Source organism: Pezoporus flaviventris, unplaced genomic scaffold (assembly GCF_033815535.1).
Source record: "Pezoporus flaviventris isolate CSIRO_AGI_PZ_B2104156 unplaced genomic scaffold, CSIRO_AGI_Pfla_v1 ptg000004l, whole genome shotgun sequence".
NCBI classification, from domain to species: domain Eukaryota; kingdom Metazoa; phylum Chordata; class Aves; order Psittaciformes; family Psittacidae; genus Pezoporus; species Pezoporus flaviventris.
Genome location: NW_026892552.1, coordinates 1,661,946 through 1,686,194, shown reverse-complemented (window position 1 = coordinate 1,686,194; position 24,249 = coordinate 1,661,946). Strand labels below are relative to the sequence as shown.

Sequence of the window (24,249 nt, the reverse complement as noted above, 5' to 3'; positions counted from 1 at the left end):
AGGCTCTGGGCTTAATAACCTGAAATATTAGTTCAAAAAAGGAGAAAACGGTGCTGCAGCCTGGGCGGGCTCTGCCCCATTTCCTGTTTTTCCAGTACTCAGGAATGCAGTGACCTCTTGGCACTCTTGCTTTTTGCACCAGCGTGCTTCTCATTAAAGTGCTTTCCTGAGCACTAATTAGAGTGGTTTTCCGTTTGTAAATTAGTCTGATATGATCTGTGTGTCTTGGCACTGGCCCTCTGGAGCAGGAGCCGAGGTCTCTTCTTTGACCGCTGTTTATTTTGCAGATTTCCCAGGTTTTACTGTTCTTGGCTGCCTTCCAGAAAGTACTCACAGGTGGAGGTTAATGGGAGGCTATGTGTCTTTGCAGCTTGCCTGCCTCAGGAAACAGGAGAGGTTTTGGTGCTCCAGGGACCTTCCAATCAGTGCGGGTTGATGGGGTGGTGTGGGCACAGAGGAGCCCTTCCTGCTTTGCTAGTTCCCATCCCATTCCGGCATCCTCCCATGGTGTGTAGTGCAGGAGCAGGTCTGCAAGGAAAGGCACTGCCTGAGCCAAGCTTTTAACAGGGAATGGAAAAGGAAAAATAATCGAATTAACACATCCTGTGCAATTAAACCACTTCATTTATTTTAGTCCAGCAAGTGCAAACCTGAGCAAGCCCAAACCCATCTCAACCTGGGTGTCCGTAGGGCAGGAAAGTCCACCTTCCTACCAGTGCTGCTGAATAGGTCATGTCAGCAGTTTGCTGGAGACCAGCAGTGCCTGGGAGGGGATGGACTTTAACTGGCTCTCATTTTCTTAGTGTACTGCAGATGACAGTGGAGGGGATGTTGCTTTCTCTGACTTTGGTCATGGCCAGGGTAGAGCCACCAGAGGTTTGCTAAGAAGTCTGGCAGCAAAGGCAGCCCTGGGTACAGGGAGCCACCCTCTGGCTTTGCTTGCTGGGGAGGCTGGCAGCGAGTGGAGCATCCCCAGGGGACAGGCCACCCTGGATCAGCTGCTGGCACACTCTGGGACTGGGCACCAATATGAACCATACTCCCAAAAGCATTTACTGGGCCTTAACAAGAGGAGAACTGCATGGAGGCTTCACTCAGGGACCCCTCAGCTTGGGGTAGAGTTGATCCTTGACAAAAACACAGCGATTTCCCAGTGCTGGTGTGCCAGCCGAGTGGCACCAAGCGTGGAAAAGTACAGGGAAGCATCCCACCTTGTCAGCACCAGCAGCACCAGCACGGGATCCCAGGGAGGCTTGTGGCAGGGGCTGTGCCAGAGATCAGCACCCTGCCTGGGCTGTGCTGGGCCATGCATGCCCTGTGTGCCCTGGCAGGACTATCCATGCAGCGCTGGAGCAAGAGCAGCAGTTAGAGAAGTGGGATGCAGGCTGCAGAGAGCTGCCCATAGAGAGGAGGGTGGGCACCGCAGCCAACCTGCACAGACACCAACCCATGCAGGAGGACGCTTCCTAAAAATATGCCCAGGACCAGGGTTGTCCTGGATGAGCCCACAGGTGAGAGCAGTGGGTTGGTGTGAGGCAAGCAGGGCAGAGGCTGCGGCAGAAGCAAAGGCTGGGGATGAGAAGCAGCCAAATGCCCCTGGATTGGGGTAATTTTCACTAAACATGTCTGGATGCTTGTACACAGGCTCTGTGTTTCTTCTGCTGGAGTTTCCCTAAGGGTTAATCAGGCAGTACGTTTTGTCTGGTGGGCTGAAGATGATGGTAGTTGAATAAAGATGTCTGAGCTCCAGGGATCCCCAGTCCCACCTGGGATGCTGAGCACTCTGATGATACCTCAGAACCACTTAGTTCTCCCTCTCATGCTTATTTTTTCACCTGACTCCTCTCTAGGATCCCCAAATAAAGCTGAAAGCCCAGGAAGGTTTGCATGGAAACAAGCAGTGACCTGGCAGTTATTCCAAGTCAGCCTGTACAGAGCCTCCTGCCTGCTTCTCCTGCATGCACTGCCAGATTTTCTTTAATGTCTCCTCGTTTTTCCAGTTGGGAGTGATTGCTCAAGGGATCTCCTGTCAGAGAGGACTTGGGTTCACCCTTCACATCCAGCTCATCTCTAAGGCATATGCATGAAAATATGGGTGTGGGTCTGTTCCTCTCCTTCAGGATAAATTAAATCTGCTCACGCAGCGCCGGGTGCAGGCAGCAGAGCTGGAGCGTGTGGCTGTTTAATATTCATTGGGCATAGACATAAAAGTTTTCTTCTCCAAAATAGCCTTGCACAGCACTGTGCTGCTCTGCTTTCCTAAGCCTTAGTGGGAAGCTGGAATTTAACGTTTCCTTTGCTTGTCTCCTCAACTACCACTGCCTTAGCCAAGAAGTAGAAGACCCTTGTTGGGTATAAAACGTCTTTTGAGGACAGATCCGGGCACTTCATTTGCAGCTCTCAATTCTGTAGTCTGCAGTCATAGAATGATGTCTTTGAAGCACAAACATGGGAACAAGAAAAAAGAAAAGAGAATTTGGTCCCAGTTAGGTCCACAGCAGTTAAATCACTATGAAATACATTTCAGTAAGTTAAACTAGAAAGACCTCAGCCTATTTTCTTGTTAAGCATATATTCCCAGACTGGTCTGGACTGGAAGGGACCTTAAAGCTCACCCAGTTCCAACCCCCTGACACAGGCAGGGACACCTTCCACTAGACCAGGTTGCTCCAAGCCCCATCCAGCCTGGCCTTGAACACTGCCAGGGATGGGGCAGCCACAGCTTCTCTGGGCAACCTGTGCCAGGGCCTCAGCACCCTCACAGGGAAGAACTTCTTCCCAAGATCTCATCTCAGTCTCCCCTCTGTCAGGTTAAAGCCATTCCCCCTTGTCCTGTCCTTACAGGCCCTTGTCAAAAGTCCCTCTCCAGGTTTCTTCTTGTTGGTCCTTTTAGGTATTGGAAGTGGGAAGCAAGATAGGATGGGTTGGGATGACATGCTCCAGCTCAGGAAAACAAACAGCCAGGAAGATATAGCCCAGCAGCACACAGAGGTGGTGGGAGCATCCCTGCAGCACATGGGAGAGAGGAAACTCAGGAGCTGGTGTCTCAGGACTGTGGGACTCTGCTGATGCCCACCCAGGAGCTGGCACAGGCACCACTGCTGTGGGGCTTCAAGCTGCATTGCCAGTGTGAGCATAGGGACATCCATTATATATGACAGGCATCAATAATGGAAGGGAGGATAATGTTTCCATCCCACTGGAGGACTTCTGGTGTCAAAGCTGCAGAGCAGTAGTGGTACAGCATCCCACAAACGCTGGTATGTGGGATGAACGGAGTGGCTGGGTCCTGCTCGACAACCCCAGGGCAAATAAAAACTATTGGTGACAGAGAGCAAATGGAGGACCTGGTGGACCAGAGCTGCTGTACCCATGCCGAGACGGACTTACAGTGGTATTTTACAGACAGCTCGATATCAAGCAGCCCGTCAGTGGGAGTGCTATTTAATTCCCAAGGAGGATATCCCACCTTGCTTGCATGTTGTCGAGATGCAGCTGAGCCTGTCTCGTGGATTACCCAGCATCACCATATTGTCCTTTCCACGGGGGCATTTACTTTGTGACTACAGGGGTATTTCCTTCCTCCCTGTAGAGGCTGTGGTTGATTTACCTGCGCTCACGCCTAAACTAGCTGGATGTTAGCGAGCACTGCAACCTCCGGGCCCCCAGCACAGCACAAAACAGCCTCAAAGCTCTTCCCCAAATTATTCTGAATTAACTGCTTTTGCTTCTTTTCTTCTCTGAGGTCAAGCAACACTTTGGAGGACACTAAAAATTAATGATTTTGCTGAAAATGGAATGTATTTTTCAAACAAGGTGGCTCCCATCACTCTTGCCTGTGCAGAGGGAAGTCTAGCCCTTTGCACACCCCATTACGAGTGTCAGCAAGGGTAAGGAGGTCGGTGGCACCGTGAGGGCTTGGCTTTGAGGAAAAGATGAGCAGCAGAAGTAGCAAAACTCTGGAACAATTTCTCACCTGTAACTTCCATCTTGAAACATTTTCTTATCTAAAAAGAATTGCAGAAAGAACCTGAGGTCCCCAGATGAGGGTCCCAAGGATGCCCTGGAAACACTGCCTGTGGGAGCACTGGTGGGCTCCTGCCAGACCAGGAGCTCCAGGCCCTCCTTCCTTTGATGCAGGAGGAATTCACTTGGTATCAAGCTGCCCCATTGCTGGATCCTCTCAAACCAGCACGAGCATCCCCTGGCTTACAGGCCAGATTTAGCCTTGGCCAGGACACCTCATGCTTATTCTTAGTCTTGTTTCCAAGAAGTGCTTTATAAGCAGGAGCTCATGTTGATTAATGCCATGAAACATTAATGTAATGACTTAGCAGGTGAGCTGCGGTCCTCCTGCAGCACAGATCCTGGCTCTCCAGCAGCTGGAGTGGCACAGGATGAGCCTGTCAGTGCTCTACTTAGGGAATGTACCTCCCCTAAGCATCAAAGTCAAACCCAAATTGTACCTGAAGCCAGCTGAAAAATAGGATGAAAAGGTAGGTGGGAGGGAGGCTAAGGGTTTGGTGTGATGGCTCTGCAGAGCAGTCCAAGGTTGAAAAAGAGGTTGCTTTTGCCATTTGCTTAATATAAATTTTATTTGCATGGGGAAAGGGGGCACAGGCAGAGCTGAACTGTGGCATGCAGCAGCTCCCAGCTGGACCAGCCAGCTCCTCCATCCTGCCCTGGGCTGCTCCTGCACCCAGCAACCCAAACCCAGCCTAACTGGTATGTGGGGTTTAGCTGAGGGGGGGCTGAGCCAAGCTGTGGAGCCCCACCACCATCACTGCATGGACAGGACAAAGGGGAATGGCTTTAACCTGACAGAGGGGAGACTGAGATGAGCTCTTAGGCAGAAGTTCTTCCCTGTGAGGGTGCTGAGGCCCTGGCACAGGTTGCCCAGAGAAGCTGTGGCTGCCCCATCCCTGGCAGTGTTCAAGGCCAGGTTGGACAGGGCTTGGAGCAACCTGGCCTAATGGAAGGTGTCCCTGCCTGTGGCAGCGGTTGGAACTGGATGAGCTTTAAGGTCCCTTCCAATCCAGACCAGTGCAGGATTCTATGGCTCTATGATCCAAAGGTGCCGCTGAGGCCGGCAGTGATCCTTGCAACACCCCTCCCCAGTCTCTGCTCTCCACCCAGCTCAGCACAACCCTATCTCAAGGATCAGAACCTCAGGGCTGAATTAATTCAGTTGGTGAAGTTTAAAATGAGTATTAAATTTCTCAGGAGCATGCTGAGACTTAATTAAAGCTCCTATCTTTGCACAAAATGGCAATGTAGGAATGCAGGAGGGTCATTTCTGCTCTGGGAATTGTTTCATGTCAGTTTAGCAGACCATGCCCCAGCAATGCTGAGAAATCCCCTCATCTCCTCAAGAAGGGGCACAATTAGAATAATGAGCTGGGTTATAATTAATTGTGCTCTGGGGAGACATTCTGAATGGTGTCTGTGCTGTAGGAATTTCTTACAGGGAGCACCCCAATGTACAAGAGGCTTCAGGTATGCTCCTGCCTGCATTCCTGGACTACGTTACTGGGTTGCTTGAAGGAAGGGGAGGAGGAGTTGAATTTTTGCTGGCATTTAGGGATGTTTTAGCTGTTTGACAGATGCAGGTTAGATATTTGCTAAGGGCAGAACAAATGCCTAATGAAAAAGGCCCTGCTCAGTGATGCGTTTTGATTGCTGGAGCTTCACTTCATTCAAGTAAAAGGCAAATTAACCTGCCTGACTTCACAGCAACTCTTTTCAGCTACAACAAAGGCTGGGATGAAAGCAAAGAGCTGAACTGCGCTTTCAGTTCTCTTCTGAGTCCTGGTGGTGGGCCAGTGCTGATGGTCATTGATATATCGAGCTGTCCCCCTACCTGCTGGGTGCTAGCAGGGGCTGCTGCTGGCACCAGCACTGCCTGTCGCTGCCTCTTCTCTGCCTGCAAAGCAGCAGTGTTCCTAAAAATACCTTCAGTGATGTCATCAGCTCAGGTCCTGGAGATGTGACATCCAAGAAAATGAGGACTGGAGCATCGCTGGGGAACCAGACTGAGATGAAGCCAGCCAGAGCCGGTGAATCCCAAGCCAGAATCGATGAATCCCTGCAGAGAGGACGAATACAAGCAGGTTACCTGCTGCCTGCAGCCCTTCCAGCCCATTTGGCAGCAAGTGGGCATTCCCTGGGATTCACAGCACTCCCTTGAGCCCAATAGCACAGCCTCCAAGGGAAATGGAGTTGGTGCATCCAGGCCTAAGAAACCTTGCTTCTGGATCCCTAGGGATCCTGTCCCTGGTGTGCTGGGGCTGCTGCAGTGCCATACTGTCCTCACCAGCAGCCCGGCATGAAGGGTGTTTCAGTGGTCCCAGGTGACTCTTTGAGTAAAGCTTTTGGCACAAAACCCCTTTCTGAATCTCCAGTTTTCCATCATGCTTATTCATTAAGTTATTTTTCTAAACTGGGAAATTCACACATATGTCTGGTTAATTTGGACTTGTTTAATGTAATTGATGCAACTTATGTGCACTGCATAATTGCAATAACATTAAAAAGCCAGGAAATTAATTAGCAGTTAAAGTCATTTACATAAACATTTATTTCACCCTTACAGCTTATAAAGGAAGACAGTGATGACACAACATTCCAGTTGCTATTGGAAAGTAGAAAGGAACTTGATGTGTGTCAATATTATCACCAAACTCGCCAAAGGACCTGCACACGATCAGGATGTTGATGCATAAGATACAGGATGTTGATACAGGTCCTCTGTGGGCACACACACATGTATGTCTGTAGACACACACATGTACTCCCATGCACACTGAGGGCTCTGTAAATCCCAGACTGATCTGGGTTGGAATCACAAAGCTCATCCAGGCAGGGACACCTTCCACTAGACCAGGTTGCTCCAAGCCCTGCCCAACCTGGCCTTGAACACTGCCAGGGATGGGGCAGCCACAGCTTCTCTGGGCAACCTGTGACAGGGCCTCAGAACCCTCACAGGGAAGAATTTCTGCCTAAGAGCTCATCCCAGTCTCTGTTTGCTTCTGAGAGAACAGAAGCTGTGCCAGGAGCATGGAGACATGGAGGGGACCCTTTTCACCCCTTTTCCTGGGGTGACTGGCTGCAGCGATTTGTGCCCCCCACCCAGTGACTCTCCATTACCTCCTCACCCTAGCTGGTGGCAGGGGATGGGACGGTGTCCTGGGAGAGGTCTCTGAGAATGCCCAAGAGGGAGATGCTGGGATAAAAGGACAAGGCCAAATCCTGCTCCAACCCCAGCCAAGGGGAGTGAAAGGCTCTCATAGCACAGCAGTGGGGAGGTGGAGAATACATGTGTGAGCGGAGCAAACCTGTTGCAGGCAGAGCCTGCAGGGCTGGCACTAAACATGCATCTCCCATGGGCCCCCCACGGGTCCCCCACCCTGCACCCCTGAACTTGTGCAGCATCTGCACACCCCAGCATGGGGACGTGAGCCACCAGCACGGGGACCCAGCTGCAGCTACAGTGCCACGTCAAGTTTTGTTGTGGGAAATATCTGGTAATGCCAGTTAATTACCATGAGCAAGTCATGAGTAACTTGTGTCACCCAAACCAGCCATTAACATACTGATGGTACGTGCAGGGCAGGCAGGTAGATACAAATGAAACCCTAAAACCGTGTATATAAATTAAATTTCAAGCAGAATTTGTTGCTGCCTTTCCACGCCAGGCCCTCCGGAGACCTCCCGGGGCACTCTGCGCTGTTTTCCTCCTGCCTGTGGGCTGGAAACACGTGGTTTTCCCGATGAAATCTGCCTCCCCAGGGCCACGTAGAGCCTGGGGTACATCGGCACCAATGCTGGAGCGGGCTCCGACTTTTCGAGCAAGGCGGAAGAGGGCATGGGTAGACCAGGGCTCCCTGAAGAGCCTCGGGACCGGGGTGGGAAGGGCGAAGGGCACCCCGGGAGCCCCCCAGGGCTCCGACAAGTGGGGATCGGGACACCATGGCTTCCCCAGGGCACCGGCGAGAGGGGCCGGGGCGGCACCGGGGACGCAGCGGGAGCTCCAATGCTCGAGTCCCGCCCCGGCCCCGTGCTCCCGGTGCGGGGAGACCCGCCGTCTGAGGGGAGTCTCAGGGGTTTCCATGGCAATGGGAACGGGGCGGAGCTCGGCGTTTCTGTTACCGAAGTGCCCGAGAGTGCGGGGCCGCGGCTGGGGCTGGCTTCGGATGGCCCCGCCGGTGTCGCTGTCCCGTGCTCGGTGAGTGGCCCCACGGCACCGGCACCGCCAGGAGGGGGGTGGTTTGAACCGGGCTGGACCGGAGCGGAGCGGGGCTCTCTTTGTCTGAGGGCTGCGGCATGGAGCACCCGGGGCGGCGGCGAGAGCGCGGTTTCCCGTTAGCCTGCAGCGGGCGGCACCAACGGGACCGGCTCCAGGACCCGCTCCGGGACAGCTGGGGCGCGGAGCGGGGCGGGGCACTACAGGGCCTCTGCGTACCGGGACCGGCAGCGGGACCGGGGAGGCGATGGACGGGGCTGCGCCTTCTGTGCACCGAGATCAGCACCGGGACATTGGACCGGGACCGCGCCGCTGCGTTTCCCTCCCCGGGTGCCGCCGGCTGGGAGGACAAGGGACCCCCGCGGCGGGGGGTGGCCCTCGGGGTCCGCGTGCCCTCCGAGGCACCCCAGGTCCCGGGGGTGCGCTGCGGTACCCGCCTTACCCCGGCAGTGGGGGTCGGCGGAGGCTGCCCGGCCCTTGGCCGGAGCTGCCTGCGGTCCCGGAGTTAATGAATACATAACGCCCAGTCCGCAGTTAGGAGGAGCCTGGGAAGGCTTCAGGAATGAGTAAATTAATTACAGGGCCGGTTTATGTCACATCCGCTGGGCGCACGGAGGGAGCCCGGGGCTTTCAGTGCCCGGGTCCCGGGCGTGGAATCGGCATTGATGCAACTTCCCGCGGGACTCGGGGCCGGCGTTGCCCTCGCGGTTTGCTCCAGCCCGGTCCCCTGGGCTCTCCCGGCTGGAAACTGAGGCAGGCTGAGATGTCTTTCCTTGGGCTTATCTGCAGAGGTGCTGTGCTCAGGACCCCCGTGCTATGATCACATCCCGCACGGCCTGGGATCTGGGATCTGCAAAAGCCTGCTGGAAGGCGAAGGACTTTCCCCGGAGCGGTGAGTTCAGCTCACGCCCTTGCTCACGCCTGGGGAAGGAGAGGCCGGGAACAGGCCAGCCTGCATTTTTCACATTTCTTTCTGGATGAAGCTTGGGATTTGAGAAATGGAGACTCGGAAGCGGGCGCAAAGGCGTTGGTAGCCTCTGGGGTGAGCAGAGAGGGCGGCCTTCATCTCCCTCCTGGCGCTTCTGAGCGGGAAGCTAAAGGAGAAACGTCAGAATTTAGCATGTAAATAAGAAATTGGAGCGAGACGCGAGGCCCTCGCTTCTCCACGGCTTCGGCTCCTCCGGAGGCTCCTTGTCCGTCCCGGTGCACGGAGCCCGGAGGTGAGTTCAGTGGAGGGATTTTCTCTGGGCTGTTTCGCAGGCGGGCGGGTGGCTGCTTGTCCCGACCTGCAGCCGTTTGTCGGGTAACAACCTTTCCTGCCTCCTTGCCGGAGGTGCCAGGTGGTTTTCGGCAAAAGGGGAGGCTGGATTCCCCGCTTGAGCTTTTTTTGCTGTTGGCTTCAGCGTTCTCCAGCCCTATGTGCTGGCAGCCGCTTATCTGTGCACTGCTTCCTCCCTGGCATTGAGGCCAGCCCAGCCGAACGCTGGATTTCCAGTGCTTCCTCTGCCTGGTGGCTGTTGCTGCCCATGCCAGTGAGGATCGCATCACCTTTATCCGGGCGTTCTCTTTGGAAGCATTTGATTGTCACACTGTGCATGAAATGTTATGGTTAATTACAGGCTGGGAAGAAGTCCAGAGCAATGGGCTGACTTCATCAGCGCATATCTCCCTCCAGGTGTTGCTTCCACCTCTGGCCCAAGCTCCTCCAGAGGATTTTAGGGAAAAAACCTGCATTGGTGGAGTTTCATTTGTGGGTTGTTTTTTTCCTGCCTGCCAGAGATGCCATGTGGCTGCCTGCGATGGTGGCAGATGGGGAAAGGGCACAGTGTCCCCAGGCAATTCCCTTTGGGATGTAGCCCTCACCAGCCAGTTTTCCCATAGCAAAGGAGGGCACAGCCAAGGGTAAAATCTTCAAGATCTGTTTTCTTTCCGTGCAGCTCAGAATTGCTTCCCTGTGTGCTTTTGGGTTTGGCTGAATGAGAAATGAAAGAAATACTTGGGAGCAGTGGAGGGAGGTAATGGCAGGGTCCATCCGCGTGGTTTCGGTGATGCAAGCTGGTGCTGGCGGCTTTTCCAAGATGGGGTTGTGGAAAGTGGAGAGGCTTGGCGAGGGGCAGGGGTGGCATGTCCCCAGTGAGGGACAGATCTGGTCCTGCAGAGAAGTGGTTGCTACACCCTGAGCTGTCATTACTGGTTGTCTCCACCCCCTGAAGGGCTAATTTTTCTAATTAGCATAATTAATATTTTCAATGAAACTCATGCACTGCCTGTTACACCCCAGTGCGGTGGTGGCAGCGGGGAGGAGGAGGTGAGTTTGCTGAGTGAGGCTGAAGGCCATGTCCCTCTGGGGATCTCAGGTTGACCTAGAGATGCTTTTTGCTCCATCTCAGGTCCTGGGCAGGACACACTCATTGCTGGGAGTCGAGCAGATGCCTCTGCCTAGGTGCCTCTGCTGCCTGCCCTGGTTCACCGTAAAATCCTCAGCGTGAGCTGGCCGGACACTCCAGAGCCCCGTGGGCTCTGCCTGGCTCTGCAGGTGAGGAGGGCATTTTGGGGGTGGTGGGAAAGACACCCCACATCCTGTGGGGCCATCCCTCAGTGGGAGCTCCCCATTACCGCAGCCAGTGTCATGCCCCAATACCGGTGTCATGCACCTGGAGCAAAGCTGCTGCCTGGGTGGGGAGGGAAGAGTATCTCCTGGAAGTCGGAAGGCATCAAAAAATGCTGGGGAGCAGCCCAAAATAACATCTTCTGGGTGACTTCTGGGTCATGTGGGCAGGAGAGCTCAAGGCAGAAAAGAAAATGCAGCATCCTGAGATGGCGTTTGCAGCAAGGTGAAGGAGAAGGAAGGCTGCTGTGTCAGGGAGAGTCAGGACACTGTGTACTGGTGTTGATGCCACCAGTTCATCCTGGGCTTCGGGCAAATAATTTAAATTCCCCTTCTTTGACAAGAAGGAAAACATCTTCTTATCTCACAGCAGCCTTGATGAATTCCCTCCGGCAAAATCCTCCGGAGTGTTAAAGGTAGAGGCACGGCAGACACACATGTTCCAAATCACTCTCAAATATTTTGGATGTGCTGAGTATTCATCCATCTGATGGGGTGAGGCGGGTTTCCTGGCTTCTCTGCCTGCAGGATGAGGCCACAGGCTCTGAGATAAGGTATAAGTTTGAGCAGGGCAGGGAGCACCTCTGGGAGCTCGGCCGATTGGCAGCTTAGCATTCCGTGTATCTGTGCTACAGTGCTTTTATAAATAGTGATTAAAAAGCAAGTTTATTTTTCTTTCCCTGTGAGCTGGTGATACATCCAGTAGGTACAGAAATTTGGGATCTTCTGTATATTCCTTTCCCTTCTTCTCAGTTTCTTCTCTGCATTTTTTTTTTTTTTTGAACTGAGCTCTATCCCACAGGGCATGGTGTTCCCACCTGAGCCATGGCTCACCAGCAAGCAGCTTCACATCCAACGCTGCCTGCAAGCCAGGGTATGGCAGTTTTTAGGGCCATAGAGAAAAAAATAGGTACTAATCAGAGTAATTTCATGAGCAAGCTGAGGGAAGAAGATGTTTGTGGGAATAACCGAAAGAAAGTCCATCACAGCAGCTTCTCACCACTGAAATCCCTTGGAGGGAGGGTTTCCCCAGGCTCTCCTGTCACAGAATCCCAGACTGGTTTGTGTTGGAAGGTACCTTAAAGCTCATCCAGTTCCAGCCCCCTGCCACAGGCAGGGACACCTTCCACTAGACCAGGTTGCTCCAAACCCTGTCCAGCCTGGCCTTGAACACTGCCAGGGATGGGGCAGCCACAGCTTCTCTGGGCAACCTGTGCCAGGGCCTCAGCACCTTCACAGGGAAGGACTTCTGCCTAAGAGCTCATCTCAGTCTCCCCCTCTGTCAGGTTAAAGCCATTCCGTGTTGTCTTATTGCTACAATCCCTGATGAAGAGCCCCTCTCCAGCATCCTTGTAGGCACCTTCAGATACTGGAAGGCTGCTATGAGGTCTCCACGCAGCCTTCTGTTCTCCAGGCTGAACAGCCCCAATGTTCTCAGGCTGTCCTCTGCAATGTCCTCCTTGCTCTCTCCTCCTGGCCAGCCTGGTGAGATGCCGCTGCGAGATCCATGTTGTGCACAGTTGCTGCATCTAAGCTCCCCATCCTGTTTCTTCTCATGGACACAGGCCCTGCAGGAGGCATCAGAGCAGCAGTGGGAGGAACATCAGCCCTGGGCCCTGACACTGGCCTCCAACGAGTTGCTGGCATCTCCCTGCACACAGGCAGTAGCCACCACAGGACAGGCAGCCTTCATCATGGACCTGGAGAAAACAGGTGAGGGGGAAGTGGGGATGCAGTGGTGGGCACTCAGGAGGAGGGATGGGATGGGTGCAGGGAACCTGCCAGCAGGTACCAGGAGGACCTCTCCTCTTTTGGACTGGGGAGATATTGGATGTTGGTAGAAATCAAACACTAGCCAACTGCCAGGTGGCACCAGGCCACCAATGAACTATTTAACAGGGTGAACAGAGCTGGTGAGCACCAGCAAAACCTCCGTCCCTCTGTAGGAAAATGTAATGCTTCTGGAAATGCTGGCGCTGGGGAATCCGTCTAGCAGCTCCTCTGCCTAGGATGCTCTCACAGGAGGAAGGTGTTAGAGCAAGGAGGAGCATGTTATTCCTGCAGGATCACCCCTGCCTGGCAGTTTGACTTGCAGCTGGGTGTTGTGGCTTTGAACCTGTCTCTGCCTTCCATCCCAGATTTGGGATTAGGGTGGATGATGGGTGCAGAGCCCTTGTGCCTCCTGTAGTCTTGTCTTATCCCTACATGCTCCCCAGGGGGTGAGAGCTGGCATTCCTGTTAACTTTAGAAGTACTGGGGTAGGTTTTGTGTGTGCTGGGTTCAAAGGGAACGTCACAGTGCTCTGCCTGAGCTGGGCTGAGCTTTTGGTGTGGAAAGAGAAGCTGGTGTCTGTTGTCACACTTCCAGGATATTCATCCCAAGTCAGGGACACAAAACCCAGCAATCGCTTCCGCAGACATTGCAGAATAAGTCCCATGGCATATAGTTGACAGCAGAGTCATGGTTTGGTGCCAGCATTTAATTTTCTGTCCATTCTGCTGGCTCTTTAACTCCTTTGAAAGGCAGCAGGTCTGATTCACGGACAAAGAAAGTCTTGCTTCTTGTATTCAGGATGTTTCCTATGAAGCAGCCAGCATCTTCCTGCAGGTAGCAAAGCAGTTCCCACTATCACCTCCTGCCTTGAAAACCTCAAGGTGTCTGGTGGCAGCACCTGAAATCCATGGCAAGCAGTGAATGGCACTGGGCAGCCAGGATCCTGGCCGCCACTTTGCCTGCTGCAGTGCCTCATCCCCACATTGGGAATGAGTCAGGCCAGCTCATTTCTTCTTGGGAACTACCAAGTCATTTAGGGATTCATTTGGCAGGCTCTGATGTACAGCCAGTTTGGCTCCTGTCAGCACCGGTGGCCCCATTAATGCACAGAAAACCATGTTTAAAGTAATAGTAGGAGGTTGGGAAGCTGAATGCGCAAGGATTAGGCAACACAGCCAACCAGGGTACCTATCTCATTTTAATTTGGCTTCCATTATGTTTGTGTTTAATGATGCAGTCTTTAATAACATGATCACATCCTGGTTTTTGACCGGCACCTGCTCATTCAGTAAAGAGGATGCCGGCATGAATCAGAGCCATGGTGAAGGCGGTTGTTATCTGAGTGAGGAGGCAGCACCTTGCCATGTGACTGGGCTGGGTCACAGTGCAGTGGCCTGGACAGACACACGGTATTACACCCTAGGATGTTCTGCTGGCATCAGCATAACCCTTTGGATCCCACCCTCTCCCAGGGACTCACCGTTGGTGCTTCTGGCCACAGTCAGCACCATGGCATGCAGGATGTACCTCCTGGCACATCACTGCTCTCCGTGGGACTGCTGCAAGTCCTGTTTCCTGCAGTCCCACCTCCACTGCAGCCCCTGGGATTCTCCCCATAGCTGGTATCCCGTTCCCCAGGGAGGCAGCCAGGTCCTGAGCGGCTCCATCTTTGCTCCCACTGCAGGAGGGAGGATCTGTGGTGGGAAACGTGCCAGTCTGCCAGCGTCCCGGCCCTTCCCGGTGATCCAGAAGGTGATGGCATCCATGGCGCACCTGCAGGAGGAGAAGCTGCGGCTTCAGGAGCAGCTGCTGGGGCTGCAGGAGAAGCTTGCTGCCCGGGAGAATGACGAGCTTTCCCTGTCTCTCCAGCTGCAAGGCCAGGTATGGCGGGGACAGGGCAACACAAGAGAGTCCATTGGGGTCCCCACCTTCAGGCTGTGGCTTGACTGAAGCACTCTGGCTTTCAGTTAGTGAGGATCATGCTTGGAAGGAGCGTGGGACCTCACGGAGCATTGTGTATGGGGATGAGCTGGGTACTCCTGAGCACTGATGGGATGGCATCCCATCAGCTTTGGCTGCGCCTCCCTCGGGATGCTTGCAGCCCCTTGTTTGATGTTGTGACACCAGGATGATGCTGTTGAGGGCACGCGGCTCCTTGGGTATGATGTGGTGGGGAGGGCTTTGGGAATCAGGGTCACAGTCCTGCGGCCATTGTCCAAACTCCCAGAGCAGGACAAGTTCGTTAGACTGACGCAGCAGATTAATTTTAGTGACTTTTGAGAGTCAGGAGGTGGAAACTGAATGTGAAGGCACAGAGTTGTCTGCCAGAGGGGAGAGTGTTTTAGCTGCCATCACCAGTGTTTTAGCTGTCATCACCAGAACCCTCCTCAGATCCGTCCCACACCACCGTGACTGCATCCTCAGTGTGAGGACCTGGGTCATCTTAGGGAGATAGAAATTCCGGCTGCTCATAAAGGCATTTGCATGTGGCTGTTGTGGAAGCTGTTACAGTCAGGTTCTGCTTGTTCCACGGGTGTCAAAAAGGCGGAGGTAATTGTCCTGCATTTGGCTGGCATACTCTGCATGACACAAGCGTGAGCACTGGCAGGATCCGGCCCCACGCTGTCCAGTTCAGCAGCAAGCACAGAGCAAAGTGCCAACCCAAACTTCCAAAGCCTGGGCATGGCTGGGCCACAGCTTCAGCCGGATCCAGCTGCCCAGGAATCCCTGTCGCCTCCAGAGAGCAGGATGCAGCCTGAGATGCCTGAGCAGGTAGGAGATGGAGGTGTATTTTGGGGTGCTGCTGGCACAGGGAGCGGTGGGCAAGCTCCGGCGTGTGTGTCTAAAAAATGCCTTAATAATCTGCCTTCCTGAGAGTGGAAATGGGATTTCCCCCCTCGAGTGCAAGACTGCTGTACACGGCACACGATCAGGGTCTCCTGATACCGCAGGGAGCAGTTTGCTTCTCCAGCTTGTCACCGTGAGCACAGAGCTCTCCCGCAGGACCCACACTCCTTGCTGAGTGTGCAGGAGATGCCCCTGTCCCTGTGAGGGTGTGCCCTAATAACTGATTGTTATTAACTGCAGCACTATGTCAGCACATCCACACTGCGTTTAGAATCATAGGATCATAGAATCAGCCTGGTTGGAAAAGACCTTTAAGATCTTCAAGTCTAACCATTGCCCAGCACTGCCGAGGCCAGCACTGAACCACGTCACTGAGGGCCTTGGCTACACAGTTTGTGAACACTTCCAGGGACGGTGACTCCACCACTGCCCTGGGCAGCCTGTTCCAATGCCTGAGCACTCTTCGGGGAAGAAATTGTTCCTAATTTAGTATCCTATTAATCAGGAGCTCCTAAATGATGGTCCATGGAGGCCGAGTTGCTGGTTGTTGGGATGGAGCAGCAGTCTGCTGTGTCCAAGTGAGGGGTTTGCCTGGGAAGCATCCTCCTGTCAGGCTCGGACATGGGGACTTCTGGAAGGGTTCCTGCTTCCTCTTTCTCCAGAGATAACTTCCCTAGAAAGAAAAATAGAGAAGGGAAAATGGAGCTGTGTTGCAGGATGGGCTCTCCAGGCTCCTGAAGCACAATTATGGATAGGTTTGTTTTCTTCCTTCTCCAAAGACGCTGCTTTTGCTTTTTTTTTTTTTTTTTCTTTAATAATGGTTTCTGCTAATGCTCAACATGGACAAATTACACACATGGTCAAACAAGGTTGAAGCAGGCCTTTCATTAAGGCTCATTTTAATCAGCTCATGTGAATCAGGCGCTCAGAGCAAGGTGGAAAATTAAGGCATAAGAAAGGTGCGAGCCAGACTGGTGGCCGGCATGGCACCACGGGGTCTCCTCCAAAAGCTGCTGAGATGCCTCCCGGTTAACCCTGCCTGTGTTGACAGGTTGAAGCTCTGAAAGCAAAGCTCCTGGAGCAGGCGCAGGAGATTGGGCGGCTACGCTCGGAGCTGGTGAGCTGCCACCACACTGGGGCTAAGCTGAGGATTGAAACCTTCCCAGGGTTGCATTTTGGACTCTGCAAGCTGAGAAAGACATTGAGGGGTGGAAGTCTATGGGATTTTCTGTCCAATGGAATGTCACAACTGGTGGCCGTCAGGCAGGCAAAGCTACCCCCTCCAGCACTGTCACCCTGCAGTGGGAAGTGATTGACTCTGGGGGCTGGGGTCCCCTGGGGACAGCAGAGTGCAGGGTCCCCAGGCAGGGTGGGGGGGGCTCTGACATGGAAGGCTGGGGCTCCCCTGATGGAGGAGGCTGGGGGTTCCCTGGGGGCAGCAAGGTGGAGGCTTTTATCCATGCAGTAGGCGGGGGGGGTGTGTGTGTGTGTGTTCTTCTGTGAGCAGATGAGGTCTTCCCTGGGTGCAGCAGGCTGGGGTTCCCTGAGCATGGTAGGCTGGGGGATGCTGCAGGCTGGGGCTCCCCGGAGTGCATCTACCTCCCGCTCCACTGCACCTGTCCCGTTGCAGGGCAGCACGGATGTGGAGAAGCACCGGGACCTGCTTGCGGCTGAGAATGAGCGCCTGCGTCAGGAGCTGAAGATGTGCGAGGTGGAGCTGCGGCAGCAGCAGCAGGCCCCATGCCGGGACTGCGTCCACCTCCAGGTGAGTGGCTGGCGGTGGCAGCTTGGTGACAGAATGATGGGCACCCATGGGTGACACAGCCTCGGCTCTGCTGTTTGTGGCCAGGAGAATGCCGGGCTGCAGGAGCGGCTGTCCCAGCTTCAGCGGGAGGCAGAGGAGACGCGGGCCAAGCTGGGGGAGCTGGACCTGGAGGTGCAGCAGAAGACGAACCGCTTGGCCGAGGTGGAGCTGCGGCTCAAGGACTCCCTGGCAGAGAAAGCCGAGGAGGAGGAGAGGCTTAGCCGGCGGCTGAGGGACAGCCAGGAGACCATTGCCAGCCTCAAATCCCAGCCCCAGCAGATAAAGGTGAGCACCGAGGGGCACTCCGTAGAATCACAGGCTCACTGCCTGGTTTGGATTGGAAAGGACCTTAAAGATCGCCCAATTCCAACCCCCTACCATGGGCAGGGACACCTTCCACTAGACCAGATTGCTCCAAGCCCTATCCAAGCTGGCCTTGAACACTGCCAGGGATGGGGCAGCCACAGCTTCTCTGGGCACCCTGTGCCAGGGCCTCAGCACCCTCACAGGGAAGAACTTCTGCCTAAGATCTCATCTCAGTCTCCCTCTGTCAGGTTAAAGCCATTCCCCATTGTCCTGTCCCTACAGGCCCTTGTTCAAAGCCCCTTTCCAGGTTTCTTGTATCCCCTTTAGGCACTGGAGCTGTTGTAAGGTCTCCCCTTAAGGAGCCTTCTCTTCTCCAGGCTGAACCAGCCCAGCTCTCTCAGCCTGGCTCCAGAGCAGAGCTGCTCCGGCCCTCACAATGTCTGATCCATGTCCCTCTGATCTATGTCTCCTGGCCAAGCAAGGGGAGCTGGGCTGGGTGCCTGCTCAGGCCTAGTGGGTGCCCTGCAAGTGCCACCCATTCCTCTCCCCTGTAGACATCAGTGCAGCACTATGATTCCACAAATGAGCCAAAGCTCCTTCCTCATACACCCCATCTCTGAGTGCTTTTCTCTGACAGTACATCATCAAGACAGTGGAGTTGGACTCAGCCAAGACGAAACAAGCTCTGTGTGAGAGCCAGTCCCGAAACCAGTACCTGCAGGAGCAGGTAGGGATGCAGAGGCAGGTGCTAAAGGAGATGGAGCAGCAGCTGCAAAACTCCCAGAAGACAGAGGCTCAGCTCCGAGCTCAGGTCTGAGTGCAAAGCAGGGAAAGAGAAACCACCCGGCCCACCTGTGTGTGCTGCGGTGCAGCAGTGAGTGCTCACGGCTCATATCCCCCTCTTTCCTTCTCTCCCACCCAGATCATGACATACGAGGCTGAGCTGGAGCGAGCCCATGGGCAGATGCTGGAGGAGATGCAGGCAATGGAGGAGGAGAAGAACCACGCCATTGAGGAGGCGTTTTCCCGTGCTCAAGTGGAGATGAAGGCAGTGCATGAGAACCTGGCCGGTGAGGAGGGGGGGTGGGGCTGGGGCTGGGGTGTCGTGCCACATGTCCCTCACTCTGCCTCCTGCCTGCAGGCGTCCGGACCAACCTGCTGACGCTGCAGCCGGCGCTGCGCACCCTCACCCATGACTACAACAGCCTGAAGCGGCAGGTCCGAGACTTCCCCCTGCTTCTCCAGGAGACCCTACGGAGCGCCAGGGCCGAGGTGAAATCCCCTCCTTTCCCAGGGCTACCACCCCATGCCAATGGGGATGCTGGGGGGGTGTCACTGAGCTGCTGGTCTCCATCCCCCACAGATCAGCCAGGCCATTGAGGAGGTGCACAGCACCAACCGAGAGTTGCTGCGCAAGTACCGCCGCGAGCTGCAGCTCCGCAAGAAGTGCCACAATGAACTTGTGCGGCTCAAAGGTGTGTGTCCCATCACAGGAAAGTGTGTCCCTGTGAGGGAACAGGGCAGCACCACCTCACTGCACCCCAGCACCATGAGGTCCCTCTAAGATGCTCGGGTTGGCGATGAGCTGCATTGGTCAGCAGCACTCAGCCTGCCCAGTGTTTGATGGTGATGGGGGTGGCAGCAGAAGGTGATGGGGCTGACACCATCCCTGCATCCCTCTCCTTCTCCAAGGAAACATCCGTGTTTTCGGGCGGGTCCGCCCCATTACAAAGGAGGATGGCGAGGGTGCAGAAGCAGCCAACGCGGTAACCTTTGATGCCAATGATGACGCTGTCCTGCACCTCCTGCACAAGGGGAAGCTGGTGTCCTTTGAGCTGGATAAGGTCTTCCCCCCACAAGCATCACAGGAGGAGGTGGGTGCTGCTGTCCATGCTGCTGGTGTGATGGGAGAGATACAGCCACCTTCTTCTGACATCCCCGGTGCCTCTCCAGGTCTTTCAGGAGGTTCAAGCCCTGGTCACTTCCTGCATCGATGGCTACAACGTCTGCATCTTCGCCTATGGGCAAACAGGGGCAGGGAAAACCTACACGATGGAGGTGAATTTACCTGGCTTTGCTTCCCTCTTCTTTCTTGGCTTCCCATCCCGTGGTGCCCAGTCTCAGCACCCTCCTCTAACCAGGATAAGATGAAAGAGGGTGACAAGTGTCCTGCCCCCATTTCTCACCCCAATCCATCAGGGAACAGCAGCAAACCCAGGGATCAACCAGCGGGCCCTGCAGCTCCTCTTCTCGGAGGTGCGGGGCAAAGCGGCTGACTGGGACTATGCCATCAGTGTCAGTGCTGCTGAGATCTACAATGAGTCCCTCAGGTACAGGCAGGGGAAAAAGCTCTAACGGGGCACCAAAGCTCACCTGGGCATCACCCCACAGTGCTCTGCTCCTGTTGCAGCAGCCTGGCTTTGGCTGCTTGTTCCTTGGGCTCTGGGTTTCGCTGTGCAAGGGTTTATTTTAACTTTTTTAGGGGGGTTTGGTGCACGCTGCCCTTTCAAAGCGCTCTCCCTCAAGCTCTGTTACTTAGGCTCCCAGCCCTTCCAGCACTCCCAGGCACAGATGCCAGAGCAACCCCCTCTCCTCCCTTCCCCAGCACCCCTCCAAGATGTATATTTAGAAATTACTAACTGGGAGCATAAGAAGTATTTTCCTCCCCAGCCCAGCCGCAGGCTGTGAGGAGGTTGGGAAGGCGACCATATGGGTAATGTGGATGGCAATAAGGACTAGGTCTGGGTTGTGTGGGCACATGGGAAGCCAAGAGCCAAGGGCTGCGACTGGGATGTGCAGCATCCTGGGAGGACCCAGCTGCTCCGGCAGCCTGGGGTCACAGCTCTCTGCCATGGAGGGGCTGCAGTGCTAGAGGGGAGCTGTTGCCTGTGACCCCCTGCAATGGCAGTAAGTATAACAGGTACCCCTTCACCCAGGGACCTGCTGGGGAAGGAGCCGCAGGAGAAGCTGGAGATCAAGCTGTGTCCTGATGGCAGCGGGCAGCTCTATGTGCCAGGGCTGACTGAGTTCAGGGTGCAGAGCGTGGAAGACATCAACAAGGTGCAGGGGGGCAGGGGGAGGCACAAGGGGCACAGTCAGAATCCTTGACTGGTTTGGGTTGGAAAGGACCTTAAAGCTCACCCAGTTCCAGCCCCCTGCCACAGGCAGGGACACCTTCCACTAGACCAGGTTGCTTCAAGTCCCGTCCAACCTGGCCTTGAACACTGTCAGGGATGGGGCAGCCACTGGTGGGCTCTGTGATGTGTGACCCCCAGGTTTGGGAGTATTTCTGAAGCACTGGGGAGCAATAGAGATGAAAATAGGTCCCTGGGTGCGATGTGATGGTCACTGAACCGTGGGTGAGCTGCAGGGGGTTAAAAATAAAAGTGGGATCCGGGTGGCTCCCAGGCTCCCAGCGGGATGATGGCTGTCACTGCAGCGCTCTGCATCACCCAGGCTGAGACCTGACAGCAGTCATCACCCCAGTGGACCAGGCACCTCGTGGGGGGCTGTTGCATGAGTGGCAGGGGGTTTATGGTGGGTTTGGAGCAGGTTGGCCTCACCCCCCCGTCTCCCTGGCTTCCACCAGGTCTTTGAGTTCGGCCACGTCAACCGTGCAACAGAGTGTACCAACCTGAATGAGCACAGCTCCCGCTCCCATGCCCTCCTCATCGTCACCGTCCGCGGGCTTGACCGCAGCACAGGGCTGCGCACCACAGGTGGGTCCCAGAGCAAGCCCCTCACCAGGGTGTTGGGCCACAGTGAGTGCCGAGGGGGTGCATGGGGCTGATGACAGCTATGGCTGCTTGTTTGCTGTGTGTCCCCAGGGAAGCTGAACCTGGTAGACCTGGCTGGATCGGAGCGTGTGGGGCGGTCGGGCGCAGAGGGCAGCCGGCTCCGCGAGGCACAGCACATCAACAAGTCCCTCTCTGCGCTGGGGGATGTCATCTATGCCCTGCGCTCCCGGCAGGGCCACGTTCCCTTCCGCAACTCCAAGCTGACCTACTTGCTGCAGGACTCGCTCAGTGGTGACAGCAAGACCCTCATGATGGTCCAGGTGGGGCTGGGCTCCCAGTGCTGGTCGGTAGCAGTATGGGGTCTGGGAATGGGTTTGGTCCCAGTGTTGCAGGAGGCAGTAGGGAGGCTGGAGTCTGGAGAGAGACCAGGCTTTTCTATAGGGTCTGCAGTCATGGGGCCAGGGGAAGGAAGCTCTGTCACTGTCTCTGCACCCCAGATGAGGCCAAGGGATGGGGGATGAACTTGGAATATGAACTCCTGCCCTCCCTGCCTGCGGATGGTTGCTGGCTCTCTGCGCACCATGTCTTTGCATGTTGACATCTCCCCATCCTGTCTCTCACTGGGAGGATGCTGGGCTCTGGCAGCTCCTCCATCCTTGCCCTGTGATTGCCCCCTGCCACCTGCTACAGCTTTTCCTGGCTGTCCCTTGTGCCAGGGCAGTTGGTGACAGGGGATCTGACTAGATCAGATGCTGGACGGGGCTATCCTGGGAGCAGCAGGTTAATAATAGTAGCTGGCCGGGACATGGCCCAGTGTGTTGGCTGGGGTGGGAGGCTAGCCCCAGGGGTGCAGCAGCTGCTGAAGTGACTGCCTGCTCCTGCCTACGCACAGGTGTCACCTGCCGAGAAGAACACCAGTGAGACACTGTGCTCCCTCAAGTTTGCTGAGAGGGTTCGTTCTGTGGAGCTGGGTCCCGTCTCCCGCAAGGCTGAACTGGGCTCTTGGCCCAGCCAGGAGCAGCTAGAGGTAAATGAGGGCTGCCCCTCCCCTTCCTTCTCACCCCTGTGTGTTTGGGGGTTCCTTCTGTTTTGCACCCATATGGGTCCCAGGGCTGTTTGCTGTTGGGTCCCCTCCATTGGGGATCATCACTTTGTGGGGCACTGGCTGTCCCTAAGCAGTGGTAGCTGGCCAATGCTGCCACTTCGGCTCTTCCAAGCACTGTTTTACAGCAGCCCCAGAGCACAATAGGACACCACGTTGCCCATGAGCCCATCCCTGTTCTTTCACTCTGAGGACTGGCACGGGCTGACCCTGGGGCCATACCCCTTCGTCTCCTCCCAGGGTGACTCTTCGGGGACCACAGCACCCCTTGGCCGGGCCCACATGTCCCCCAGCCCAGGGCACCTCTCCGGCCGCACTGCCTCCATCCGCAGGAAGCTTCAGCCCTCAGGTGGGTGGTGGGACATCCCAGCCCTGCTCCACACCCCAGGTACCCTGACAGAGCCCCTCCATCACCATCACAGGCACCTGCCCCCAGCCTCCTCCCAGCCAGGCACAGGCAGACAAAGCCAGTGGGGGGGAGATAGCTGATTTGTGATCAGCTTGTTAACTGTTGGCTAATTAGCCATGGGAAGCTTGGTTAGCACTTCCCCAAGAGTGCGCCACTGTGAAGCTGCAGCCTGGGGTGCAAATGGGCTGAACCTTTCTCCCTTCAATTACAGCCTGAATTAGGGGCAGCCGCAGCTGCCAGGTGAGTGCCTGCGGCCGGGAGCCGGTGGAGGGCTCTGCTTGGCCTTGTGCAGGGCAGGGGCACCGGGCTCTGCCGCTTGCAGGGGTGCTCATGGGGTGCTTGTGGGACCAGTGCAATGCAGCATCTGCTAGAATGCTGCCGATGGGGTCAGGGCAGTGATGGCTGTGCCCCCTGTGACCCACACGTCTCTTCCTGCAGGGAAGCTGAGGCCTGTGCCACTGTGACGAGTGCCAACCTTGGCACCAAACCTGCTGCAGGACCAGGCTCCACATGGTGCTACTGAGAGCTGGTTGCTGGGAGACACGGAGGCTTGGGTGCCGTCCCCTCGCCCAGCAGGACTCACAACCAGAGGGTGATGGCACCTCTTACATGAGCAGCACCGGGCCAGGGTCTCCCAGCAGCCAGACCCTCATCGCAGGGTGAGGACACCGGTTCTGGGCAGGGATCTGCCCCCTCAGACCTTTGGCTCTGTGACCTTTCGTTGTTGCTGGAAGGATGATTTTAGCCTGAGTGGGAGCTCCTGGGTGCCCCCTCTATCTCTCCAGCTTTTTTTCCAGAGGTATCTGGCTGGAGGGGGTGCTCAAAGCCAGGCAAGCTCCTGGAAATGTCTCTGGGGGCGCAGGCTGGGGCTGCACTGGGCAGCGGCCTCATGTCTTATAGAGCAGAGCTTCCTCTATTTTAAGCCAGAAAACAAATCCTAGCAGCACCTTTCCCTGTGTAGGTTTCTCAAGCCCTGTTGTTGCATGGAGGCACCCCAGTGCCATGCATGAGCCGAGCTGCCGTTACCCACGGTGCCAGTGCCGCCCTGGCACAGTAGTACACGGCACCAGGGTGGGTTTAGCAGTCTCAAAGCTATTGTAAAGTTCTTTACCAGTTGTCTTGTCAAGAGCGATCACAGCATGGTCAAGATGAAAGTGTTTGAAATATTTATACTCTGTTTACATGGTCTTGGAATGGAAAACAAGTGGAAAACAAACAAAAACCCCCTCCAGCCCAAAAACTGATTTACATATGGGGATGGTGGCTGGCAGGGGTATGGGAGGAGGTGGCATTGACCCTCAGACCTCTGAGCACCCACTCTTGGGTATGCTTTCTCCTGCTGCATATACCCAACCGGCTGCACTGATGCCTCCTTCCTACTGGCTCCCCTCCTCTTGCTCTTCCACAGCATATTCTATTAG

At 55.4% G+C, this 24,249-nt stretch overlaps 1 protein-coding gene across 1 annotated transcript; it reads left to right on the top strand.

Moving 5' to 3' along the window:
* Positions 1–8,022: 8,022 nt before the first annotated feature.
* KIFC3 (kinesin family member C3) lies at positions 8,023–24,068 on the top strand. Its single transcript, XM_061445435.1, is given in 21 exon segments — positions 8,023–8,224; positions 9,032–9,134; positions 10,633–10,778; positions 12,416–12,563; positions 14,308–14,504; positions 16,522–16,587; positions 17,101–17,235; positions 17,320–17,559; positions 18,218–18,391; positions 18,503–18,650; positions 18,722–18,852; positions 18,944–19,055; positions 19,273–19,454; positions 19,534–19,638; positions 19,780–19,910; positions 20,517–20,640; positions 21,170–21,299; positions 21,408–21,637; positions 22,210–22,344; positions 22,660–22,768; positions 23,267–24,068. Coding segments are annotated over 21 exon segments (2,964 nt in total). The 5' UTR covers positions 8,023–8,032; the 3' UTR covers positions 23,293–24,068.
* The last annotated feature ends 181 nt before the right edge of the window (positions 24,069–24,249 follow it).